Genomic DNA, 12,009 nt, shown 5'->3' with positions numbered 1-12,009 from the left:
CCCTGCTGCCTGCTCGGTTTTACCAGTGCTGCACTGTACGGCTTCCCACTTCTGGGTCGGAGGAGCACCAGAAATAGCTTATGCGCAAGTGTTATTTGCGCACGCGCATTATTTCCGGTGCACATCCGAGTCGGAGGAGGCCCGTGCACATGTGCACAAGCTATTTCTGGTGCTCCTCCAACCCGGAAGTGTGCCAGAATTAGGGTGTGTACATGCATGTGGGCACACGCTCCCCCACCCTCCGGCCCGCCATGCAATTGGCGCTGGAGACACTGGCCCGAGGTGCGGTAAGTTTGCTGACCCCTGCTCTAAGCAACCCTTAACAAACTGGCTGCCATCTTGCCTGTTGTCTCAGCCAGCAAGATGTCTTGAGGCAGTTCTCCTTATCGTTTCAAAACTACTCGCCTCCTCCTGGTGTGCTCTGGTCCAGGGGGTCACGAAGAGTCGGACACGACTAAACGACTAAACAACAACAACCAGCTGATTATTTGCAAGAGAATAAATGGTGTTCAAATCCAGAAAAAGCCAGCTAAGGCTGGAGCAGCCCAACAGGAAGAAGACCAAACACATCATATATGCCCCCGACTTGTTTCCTTGCTAGCTTTCTATCTTCACATCTTGTGTTAAGGGTTTTTGTTTGTTTGTTTAATTGTGAAAGGAGGAACACTTTAATCTAAAGGCTAAAAAGCAGTTGATGTGCAATTACCATATTTTACTCACTTGGCTTTTCCCTGCGGCTGAAGCCTTAGAGCAATTATAACATCTTATAAAGAATATGAAATCAAACATTAATTATCAGCTCTGAAAGACAGTTAATTATCCCAATGACCCTGACACAGACTGAACTTACTCCTCCAAAAAAATCTAAAAGTACAAAATAAAATTATTTAAAAACAAAAACATGAATATTTCCCTAGCAGAGAAAGAGTAAATAACGTGCACCTCAGTTTAAAACCAAACTACAAGAGTAACAACATGAAGTTAAATTATCAAACAATTACCAAACATACATACATACACACACATAATAAGAAAACATTGCCTCTTGACTTCATAAATGTAGGGATAATTAAAAATAGCTAATTCATAGTCACAGAAATATTAGTTTAACTCCCACCCCAATGATACCCTATTTTATTTCTTCATTTTTAGGGCCTTACAGGACAATACTTGCTCAGAAGTAAACCCTAGTGAATTTGGTGGGGCTTATTCCCAGGTAAATGGGGTTAGGATTAAAGCCTTAGTTCCAAAGTAAAATATTAACTAAATGCTTTGTCCTTGTATATCTGGCACCTAATGCAGAGAACAGAATCCTGAAAGCTTGAGTCACAGAGAGAGATGGAGACACTCACCTGACAGGGGAGGCAAAGCAAAGCATTCCAGCTGTGAGAAGGCTTCAGCCAGTAAATTGGGCAGGTGAGTGAATGGGAGGCTTCAGCCAGTAAATTGGGCAGGTGGGTGAATTTAAAGGGTAATGCAGACTCCATACGACAGTATTCCCTGTTCTGGCACCTTCAGTCTTTCCCTTGGCCCATCACTCATGTTCTTTCTATGCAGGAAAGATTGTACAGTATTCATCTCTGCTAACCATTGCTATGTTGAAAGGGAATCTACTGATTTCAAGCAAAGCTCTCTGAGGTACAAATCTTCATGTGGGAACATGAGGATGCTTTGTGGCCACTGTGGCTGGAGTGTTAAAGAAGCCCAGGAGAGGAAGCAACAGCCCGTTTCACTTGGGAAATTCCAGATAACTAAATCAACATAGGGGCCCCAAATGGAGTGGAGTTGCAGAAGGAAGTGGGAAACGGAGTAAGCAGTGGGTTGGAAAGCAGATAGGTGCGAGGATCAAGGCAAAAACAGGCTAAGCAGCTGGAGAAGGCCTCTAAGCATGTCGGTGGATGGTCACAGGAGCAGGGCATCTGAGAGTGTCGGGGGCAGAAGGCAGAGGACCAAGAGCCAGAAGCGGACTGAATTCCAGTTATTGGCCTGAACTAATGAGCTAAATGTTAACTGCAGGTGTCTGGCAAAATGTTATTAGATGGAAGATATATGTGCCATTGTTGGTGTCCTACGTGCATTGTAGCTTTGGAGGGTACGAAGGCAGTCAAAGTAAATGTCCTTAAAAGAAAGCAAACCAAAAACCTGCAGTGCGGGGAGGGGGGGGAGGCTGGAATACAGCTACCAGCTTTTTCTTTTACTGGCCTGATCCCTATGTGTTTAATCACAATCTGAACAGTAACTGAGCTGGTGAAAATGTGGCAGCCTTAGGTTCACTCACTGCTTATGACCATAATCCAAGATGGGGAGAGAAAGACACCCATCTGCAGAAGTCAAGTGTCTCCACAAAGCTGTAGTCCAAACTGTATTTTACAGTCATAAAAATTAAGACGTCGTGGTGAGAACTTGGTCGGAGAATTTGAGGGAGGTAATAGCATGTCCACTGGATACACTTTCCCTTTAAGCAGCTGCTGTGGGCTGTTTGGAAGCTCCAGAAATATTTTGTTCCTGTTATTTTAAATATTTCTAAGCCATCTTTCAAGGCAAAAAGCTCTCCTAAGGCAGCTCACATAAAAATATAGACTTGCAATGCAAAACTTCAATAGAATACTATAATTTTAGAATAGAATACCAACCATTTTAAACACTATTTAAACCCAGCAGTAAAACAGCTACTAATAATCCAGAACTTGCGAGAATGAAACTAAAAAAAGGATGACCTCATACCTCTCTGAGTTGTTATCACTGAATGCCTTAAAGCTGTCACTGGATGTCTCTTGGTGTTTTCCAGAACAAATAAATGTTATGGTGTTAATAGTCCCTCAGAGGATCATTATGAATAGCTCATGACAGTTATTTTCCAGATCTGGGAGGAGGAATGTTTTTTCATTGTCTTCAAAGACAGCTGGCTATTTCTGCCACATGGCATTCTTCAGGACCATAAATCAAAGTATAGCCACTCCTGTACATGGTTCGGAACAAATTTCTGATCACTAAGGATTTTAAAGTAATGGGATTATTATAAACTGGTTGACAAACATGGCCATAATAAAGCAATGTCTACAAAGGTCAAAGGAATATCTCAAGACTGCTCATTGCCAGCCCAATATTTGGTCCGTATTCACAATTCCAGCAAGGAAATAGAATCTAAATAATGCAGCTTGTGATGCAGATTTACATGTCAAACCTACACATTCCCTCGTTTACTCTATCACCAGCTTGACAGAAAGAGCAACAGTCACGTTTTAGTTTCCGATCCCAACGCAAAGCAACAAGCATTCAGACTAAATATAGGTACTGTATGTCTGGATAGACATACAGTACCTATATTTAGGTCATTATGACCACATGGTCATTTCCTGTGCATTTAATTAATTGATTAAAATCCCACTTTTTCCCCTCAGGGAGCTCCCGGTAGTGTAGACGGTTCTGCCCCTCCCCATTTCATCCCCACAACAGCCCTGTGAGGTAGGCTAGGTTTAGAGGCGATGTCTGGCCCACGGTCACCCAGTGAGCTTCATGGCAGAGTATGGGGACTAGAACCCTGGTCTCCCAAGCCCTAGTCCAACACTCTGACAACTGCACCACACTACTACAATGTGCAGAGCAGGGGGAGAAAGCTTCAGGCTAGAGGAATCTGATTTGGCTTTCATGTCCATCAGCTAGAACCAGGTGCAAAATAGTCGTCGGAACAGGTAGACGGATGCAAGTGCCAGGGTCCGCTGAGCCCAGGAATTAGCCATCAGCCCAGAACCAAGTTCACAGGTCCTTTCACACAAAAGGCCACTATTATCTCCCCACCCCAGCAACTTAGCGTAGGGAACAACAGAAAAGGTTTTGTTCCTCCTGACTGAGATGATTCAGACACCAAGTTCTTAATAAAGCACCCAGAATCTTGCTTAAAATAGCCTTTCAGCAGTCATTGTACAAATTTAGGAATATATATTACGCCTAAGAGCTCAAAATCTATTTAGAAATGGATTGGGTGGGTGAACATACTGAAACTTACTTCTGATAAGGCAGAGATGCTATTAGCGGTTCTGACAATCTGGGTGAGGATATCGCTGTGCTCTGCGAACGGTTACACTTCTGATGAAGTGCCAGGTGTGCATCTACAGGTATGGCACCGAAGGGTCTTCCCTGGATGTGCTGGTGGAATTGGCAGAAACACAGAGTGCCTTTTGGAGGCTGTGGCCGGTTGCTGGTGGAAACCACAGGAGGGGGGCGAGTGTCCTCGTGGTCGAATCCTGCTTGGTTTGCCACAGACAACTGTTCAGTCACTGTGAGAACAGGGTGTTTGGGCCATGGGCCTGATCCAGCAGGCTCTCTTTATGTTCTTATGCAGCTTTTCCTATAGAAGTTGGGCCTCCACCCTCCTCTGGACTAGATTCCCACAACGCTCACTACATGGGAACACTTTCTGAAACAGTCTGGAAACTTCAACATGTGCAAAATGGGCCTGCTAGTCTCTTATCTGGCCCTGGAATATAACTGCATATATAACATGGATCCTGTTCCATATGCAAAGGATGTGCAGAAGCAAAGTTTGATAGTTTTAGACTCTGGAGGTGTTAAGAGGGTAATATGCAGGGCCTGCCCCTTCTACTTGTGGTCATGGGCCTATAAAGGTTCAAATATTCAAATATGTGAGGTAGTGGAGAATGCTGATCATATTTGAGGGAAAGGTGGAATAACAGCTAAACAGTGCTCAACTGTCGACAAGCCATTGTCCACCACAACAGGTATCAAGTCATCAAGATGTTAAATAGATAACATTCCCAGTGTTCTGCTCCACTCTGTCCCTACTTATGTGTAACCAAAAGAAGCCAGGATGTGAGGGGACAGAGGACTCAGCTACATTGGCAAAGAAAAGGCACTTTATGCGTTCTTTATGTATTATAACACTGTGACACCAGATGGTGCTGTGAAGTTCCATTTTTGCTAACCCGATTTCTCATACGAAGTTTGCAATGCGTTTAACCAAAACACTTCTTTAATCCAGCCAGAGACTTGCTTTTGTCAACTTTTTTTGATTGCAGTCTGCCTCATTCTGCAGATTTTAGTTGCCACGAAAGAGCAGCAATTTGTTAGTTATTTAATGCATCACTGCTATATTTCTTCTGCCAGAGAGCAAGAGGGATTTTCTGCCTCTGGTACCAAAATGAATCAACCAGCCCTGAGTGAGTAATGTGTACTTCGACATAGGGGTGGAATATCTACTGTTCCAGCTCAGGCAGCACAGCATATTGGACTGAACGTATTGGAGAAGGCTTGATGAGGAATCAGCATTATATCCCCTTGCATGTCCAAAACGACACTTGATTTACCCAGATCCTGCGTTTCCATGACCTGGAGACTCCTCCCTTTGAGACGCACAAGCATTCTCAACATCAGAGCTTCCCAAACTGTGTGTCACAACACGTACGTGTGTTGGCTGCAGTGTGTAGGTGTGTCGTGCGAACGCTCCCTGCTCTCCTCTGGGTTCTGGAAAGTGCTTTGCCAGTAAAACCGAATTAATGTGTCACAAAATGATGCATGTCTAAAAAGTGTGTTGCCAACATGAAAAGTTTGGAAAGCAAAGGTGTTTATCAGTTACCTCAGGTCAACTAAGCTTTGTGCCATCCCAGATAAAGCCAGTGGACACACTTCCCCCCACCATGGCATTATATCTGGCCTCGTGCTTCCTTTTTGACAAAGATATTTCACATTTCAGTAACTGTCCATATAAATGGTAGGCTCTTCTTCCTGTGCGTTTTTGAAGCTGAGGTTGGCTGGCCATCTATCATGGATGTTTTACAGTGGTACCTCAGGTTACATACCCTTCAGGTTACAGACTCCGCTAACCCACAAATAGTGCTTCAGGTTAAGAACAGTTTCAGGATAAGAACGGACCTCTGGAACGAATTAAGTTCTTAACCCGAGGTACCACTGTAGTTGAGATTCCTGCCTTGGAGGGGGTCTGGCTCGATGATCCTGGGGGTCCCTTTCAACTCTACAATCTAGGAGTGAAGAAGGAGCTGGGCTTCGCGCCCCAAAGCCAACGTCCAGGAAGGGGGGGGGCGCCCCAAATGCAGCCGCTTCAGGAATTCTTTGGCTGTCACGTTTCGCGGCGTGGCGAGGTCTTCTCCGCGCGGCCAGAGGTGGGCGCCGGATCGACGCCTGCCGCTTTCCCCGGCGACATGTGGCCGCAGCAGCCCCGGGCGCTTGGCTCCTCCGGCCCCGGCGGGCTGTAGGCGCTGCGGAGGGCGGCGGCGGCGGCGGCCGAGAGCTGCGCGCCCGTCCCGGAGCCTCCGCCCCGCCGCACGCCCCGCCTTCCGCGCCTGCCCAGCCGCGGGGAGGAGGCGGCGGCGGCGGCGGCGGAGGAGGCAGGAGGCCGGCGCCTCGTCCCGCCGCAGGAGAGCCTCGGCCGGAGCCTGGCCGGCCGCGCCGCCACAGGTGCCTGCCTGCCCGCCTGCCCGCCTGCCGGGGATGCCCGCGTCGCCAGCCCGCCGGCTACGGCAGCAACCCAGCGGGGAAGAGGCGCGCCATGAGCACCGGCACAGGTAGGCGGGGGGCAGCTTGCCTGGGCCGCCGGAGGAAAGCGCCATCGCCGCCGCGGCGGCGGCGCCCCAGTCACGTCAGAATGCGGCGGGCGGGCGGGCGGTGCGGCGGCGGGGGCGCTCGGGGAGCGAGGCGGCGGAGCATCCTCCGCGGGCGCCCGGGCGAGGCGGGCAGGGTCGCACGGGGGCGCCTTCGCTCTCCGCCTGGCCCCCCCGACCAGCCCCGGCCCGGCTCCTCGGCTGGCTTCAGGGCGGGGCCGCCGCGGTGCCTTTGCTGCAGAGCGAGCCGCCTGGTCTGCCCTGCCGCTCGGCTCTCGCTCAGGCGGCTGGGTCTTCGCCGCTTTCAGCATTTTTGCTGCATTTGGATTGCTGCTTGGGGGTGCCTCCGGGAGGAAAAGCGGGTTGTCGACTTCCATGGAAATGAGGGTACCTGCTCGCTCGCGTGAGCGGCGGAAGGCAGTGCGGGCGAAGATGCTCGAGGCTGCTTCCTGGGGCCCCCACAAAAAGGAGTCGTGCCCTCTTAACTGCTTCCACCCTGGTCCATTTCTCTGGAATTGAGGTCCATTTCTTACAAATGACATTGCTGATAAAACATGGCATTTGGTGTCCTCCCATTTTGGGGGATCCCCCCGCCCCTGACTTTTGAGTCCAATTTTTAATAATAATAATAAATTATTTCCATCTCACACATCTGACTGGGTTGCCCCAGACAGACTTCCAACAAATTATAAGACCACAGTAAAACATCACACATTAAAAACTATACAGGGCTGCCTTCAGATGTCTATGGAAAGTCATCTGCAGTACAGTAATTGTTGATCTCCTTGATGGGAGGGTGTTCCACAGGGCAGGCGCCACCACCGAGAAGGCCCTCTGCCTGGTTCCTTTTGACCTCATTTCTTGCAATGAGGGAACTGCCAGAAGGCCCTTAGAGATGGAGCTCAGTATCAGGGCTGAACAACAGGGGTGGAGATGCTCCTTCAGGTATACTGGCCAAGGTCAGCCTTGTGTACAATGGCATAGTGTGGGTTGACAGCACCTGGGCCGGGGCAAGTTTTGTGCACGGCCGGGGCGACGGCACATGCCGGTGGGGTGCACAAATGGTGAACAGAGCCCTCTCCTCCATGCTACGGCTCTGCTTGTTGTGAACTTGCTGTTGCTTTACCTGGCAGAGAAGTGAAGCAGGCGGCAAAATCCCACCTTTCTGAATGGTTTTGCCTGTCTTTCCTGGTTGTATTGTTGCGATTCCCTGATCTGCAACCGTGGCGCCATTTCAAAAAGCTTTAAATTATGCAGATCAGATATTTGGGAGAAGAAGCAGTATAGTCTGCAGCCTTTCTCAACCTGTGGGTCCCCAGATGTTGTTGAATTACAACTCCCATCACCCTTAGCTAGCAAGGCCAGAGCTCAGGGATGATGGAAGTTGTAGTCCAACAACATCAGGTTGACCCACAGGTTGAGAACCGCTGGAAGCAGGTAGGGTGTTGGATTTGGACCAGGGAGACGTAGGCCCAGATCCTTGTCACCAAGTTTACTGGATAACTTCTGGCCAGTTTCTGGTTCTCAGTCTAAACAACTTGTGAGAGGGCTGCTCCGAGATCCTTAGGGGAAAGGTGGGACAACAATCTGATAGAGGGCTAAATTCAACTCTTAGCTTCCTCCTAGCTTCCATTACTTATCCGCTTGTATCTTGCTCCCGTAGCATCGTTCCTTCTTGCTGTTTCTTAAGTTTATTTAATTTTCTGCTTTGTTTTCATGTTAAAGTGCATGTCTGCTAATAAAAAACAAATAAAAACAAAATAATAAGTGAGTATTCACATGTGTTGGCCTACTAGTGTGCCTTTCACTCTTCATTTGCAGTGGGAATGGGCATGGAGGAGCATAGTGGGGAAAGTAGTGTTTATGTTGCATGCCATGTGTGGAACATTCACTTCTTTCTTGCTGATTGCAGAAGATTCAGCATCACTAAAAGACCCTCATGTGCCAAGAGCAGTGCTGACTACTTAAAATTAGGTGCTTATAGCAGTGATAGCACCAACACAGTTCAGTACCTTCATGGTTTATTTAACAAATGCCACATTTCACTGCTAGTTCATTTCTAAGGAAACACACTTAAGATCCAGCTGGCAGACTTTGAACTGGAATGCCACAATAATCTGTATCTGGTTTATAATATAGCACTAAAATAAGGGCAGTAAAATAAGAGAAAGTAGAAATTTACACATCAAGGGGTGTATTTGCGTCTCCCAATGCAAGCAGACACATTTGACATCTGCATTAGCAGGAACAGAAGTTATGTTTATCTAGGAGTTTCCTATTGGCCAAGAGCATAACTTTGCATCACCGACCAAGTGTTTGTGGATGAATGAATTCCCTCAAATAGAGAACAGCCTGTATTTTTGAAATTGGAAACCTTGAATAAAATGTGGAACTATTTTCTAGGTCATTTATATGCTCGTCTCCTATCTTTTACCGTTTGGCTCTCAAGAGTTTGCTATTTGTGTTATACAATACTTGGATTTGAAATCCATTTATAAATAGTAAATACTGGAAATGATCGAGCCAAAATTTGGGCGTTAGATGTAATCCTGCATAGCTTTCATGCTGCGCGAGGCATTGGGGCTTGCTCAGCTGGAGGGTGGGAGCTCTTTAAAGAAGCCAAAGGTGCCACAAGCTGTATCGGCCTGGTGATGCAGCTTGCTGCCCTCTCTGTGATATGAGGGGCAGAGCACGATGCTGGCTTCACACAGCAGTATATTGGAGGTGGAACTGCTGCTGCTGTCCCTCTGCTTCCAGCAGCCCAATATTGAAAGTGGAGCTGGTAGCAGAGGGAAGCTGCCGGGTGAAGCCGCCATCTTGGTCTGCCCCTCATAGCAGTCCTGGGTGGTGTATCAATACATCGCCCAGGCCTAATCTAAACCAACAAAAAGAGAACCAGAAGGTCAAAGGGAGTAATTTGCACTTCAAGGGGAAAACATATTTTTCTCAACCACCTAATAGATATTTCTGGAAAAAATGGATAGAGTGTAAGAGTTCAGATCTAAAGTGATTGGTTGCTCAAAGAGATCTTGATGTCTAAGTGTTGATCCTCTACTTCAGTGATTTATTGCTGCGGTCCGTGGTAAAGTGGCTTGCAAGCTTCATTCAGGTGAAAAATACAATTAAAAACCATACAGCATCTAGCAGAGCATTACAATTGTTACAGCAGGCAGAAAAATGCCCCCTATAGCATCTGAGATGTGATTTGTTGCAATGAGAGTGAGAATCCTCTACGTTGCAGCACTTTGTGGAATTCCCTTCGCAAGAGGGCTTGCTTAGTTCAGCCAAAGTGTTCACTTCTCTTGGAGACAGGGGTGATGCCACTCCATTTATTTTTCATTCTGCCTGTTTCATTTTCTCACTGCTTGGAATGTTCAGGAGCGTTTTGTTACCTTGAGTTTTGATGTGAACAAAGTTTTCAAAAAGCATGCAATCATTGTCCACAGAGTTAAGACACTGCAAATTGTTCACTGGACAAAACTGCAGTGATTCCAGGAGTCTTCCAGGGCACCAAGATGCAGGACACAACCCACGTGTGAAGAACACTCTGGATGATATTCTTGGCCCTTGTAGCTAGCGTGGGTTGATCCAAAATTCTTATCCCATGGTTATATCAAATGATTGATTTACTGCGCAACCACATTTAGATTTGCTCTCCTTCAAGCATAAACCAGAAGGGAAGTTTCACCTAGGGGTGTGTGATCACCCTCCAGCATATCCCCAGAGTTCAGCCACACTGGTCAGCCCTGGTCAGCCAACCAGACACAAAAGGAGCCAGTCTCCTTAGGCAGATGGGGAGACCCACTCATGACATCTTTCCCCTTGACACACTGCACATGCTGTCATTGGTGGAAAGAGCTAGGAATACTTGCAAACAAAGTACTGTCCGTCAACACTAGGGGTCAGCTCAGCAAACGTTTTCAGCAGGGGGCCGGTCCACTTGTGGGGGCCGGATCATATTTTGAAAAAAGAAAATGATGCAAGAGCCCCACGAGCCCCGGTGGCTGCTTACCTGTGTCTTGCGAGCAGCAGGGGCTGGCGGCGGTGGCAGTGAGATGATGAGTGGCATGCGAAAGGGCTCCGGAGAGGGGCTGCTTAAAATGGCGCCTGCTCGAGTGCTGCTGCTGGCACCAACAAAGCCAAGCCCCCTTCCTCCTCTAGGCAAGGCGGGGAGAAGCCAGGAGGAGGGAGGGAGAAGGTGCTGCCACCGCCATGTGAGGGAGAGGGAAAGAACCAGCATGCTGGTGATCCACACGGCGATTCCTGGACCGTCCGTGGGCCGGATCCAGAAGGCAATTGGACCTGATCCGGCCCGTGAGCCTTAGTTTGCCTACCCATGATCAACACCATAAGCATCCTTTTGGCTGTGCAACACAATAGGAAGGCATGATAAGCGACACAACGCAGCTCTGTTTCAGTGGCGGCATCAGAATTTTTTTTGGGTGGGGCGCAGAAGTGCCAAAGCATATTTCTAGGTGGGGGTGTTGTGTGCCACATATTAAGATCCCTGAAAGGAAAATAACACTGTGTTAATGACAGGAGTCCAGCAAATGAGTGGGTAAGTGGGGAGCAAGCTCCTTTTTTTGGGGGGGAGCACTTGCCTCCCCTGGCACCATCCATGCTCAGTTTGTGTTCATAAAGGTGGTGAAATCAACCAAGTACATAATCACTTCTAAATGAATAATATGGGACAGACTTAAATTAAGGTCAGAAGTATTCCCTTAATATCATTTAATAATGAAAAATAGTTTAGGAAATTGTCTGAATGTGGCCTGCAGTTCTGATAATCCTATTTTAGAAAAGAATAAAGGTCAGGGTAAAGTCTTTCCTTTTTACTTTCAAAATAAACTTCCTTAAATAAAACAAGATATCTATCATTACAAACAGCTAGAAAAAATTCCAGAACCACTTTCCATAATACTTCCATTGATCATAACTACACAGATTAATAAATTAATTAAAACAAAATTTAAAAATAGAATAAACATGAGATTTGATCTCAAGTTTCAAAATAAACTTCCTTAAATAAAACAAGATATCTATCATTACAAACAGCTAGAAAAAATTCCAGAACTACTTTCCATAATACTTCCATTGATCATAACTACACAGATTAATAAATTAATTAAAACAAAATTTAAAAATAGAATAAACATGAGATTTGATCTGTTGCTGCTCACAAATGTCTAATTCATTGTACTCATCAAATGGATCTGTACTCTGAAGAGTGTTGATCCCATATAAATGCAGACAATACTGGTATGTTGTTGGGATCTGATTTTGCTATATAAGCACTGAAGTCGCACCAAATGGTGTAAAATTGATCTTTTTTTATTTGCTTCCTAAATACTCACACTTGAAGTCATTAATTTCTCTGGTATTGTACTTGATTGTATGTGCTGATATTTAATCTAGGATCATGTTTGCATGCCGC

General features: G+C 46.7%; 2 protein-coding genes across 9 annotated transcripts in view; one reads left to right on the top strand and one right to left on the bottom strand.

Annotated features, from left to right (window-relative positions):
• Nucleotides 1–5,008, bottom strand: part of SH3TC1 (SH3 domain and tetratricopeptide repeats 1) — a 41,456-nt gene extending 36,448 nt beyond the window's left edge. Inside the window, exon 1 of one of the 2 annotated variants that reach the window (XM_079991509.1) lies at nucleotides 4,007–5,008. The gene's annotated coding sequence lies outside the window, so the exon portion shown is untranslated. Of the gene's footprint in view, nucleotides 1–1,352; nucleotides 1,370–4,006 lie in introns of those variants that run through there. The other variant, XM_079991511.1, reaches the window with a different exon arrangement.
• Nucleotides 5,009–6,054: 1,046 nt separating this feature from the next.
• Nucleotides 6,055–12,009, top strand: part of ABLIM2 (actin binding LIM protein family member 2) — a 56,730-nt gene continuing 50,775 nt past the window's right edge. For 2 of the 7 annotated variants that reach the window (XR_013842683.1, XR_013842684.1), the window contains exon 1: nucleotides 6,324–6,539. Coding sequence is in view for 1 of the 7 variants with exons in the window: in XM_079991603.1 (XP_079847729.1) it covers nucleotides 6,524–6,539 (16 nt within the window). In the remaining 6 variants the exon portion in view is untranslated. Of the gene's footprint in view, nucleotides 6,540–12,009 lie in introns of all 7 variants that reach the window. The other 5 variants (XR_013842685.1, XR_013842686.1, XR_013842681.1 and 2 more) reach the window with 4 other exon arrangements.

This window comes from Podarcis cretensis (genome assembly GCF_951804945.1).
Source record: "Podarcis cretensis genome assembly, chromosome: 9".
Lineage (NCBI taxonomy): Eukaryota > Metazoa > Chordata > Lepidosauria > Squamata > Lacertidae > Podarcis > Podarcis cretensis.
This window is presented reverse-complemented; position numbering and strand designations above follow the sequence as displayed.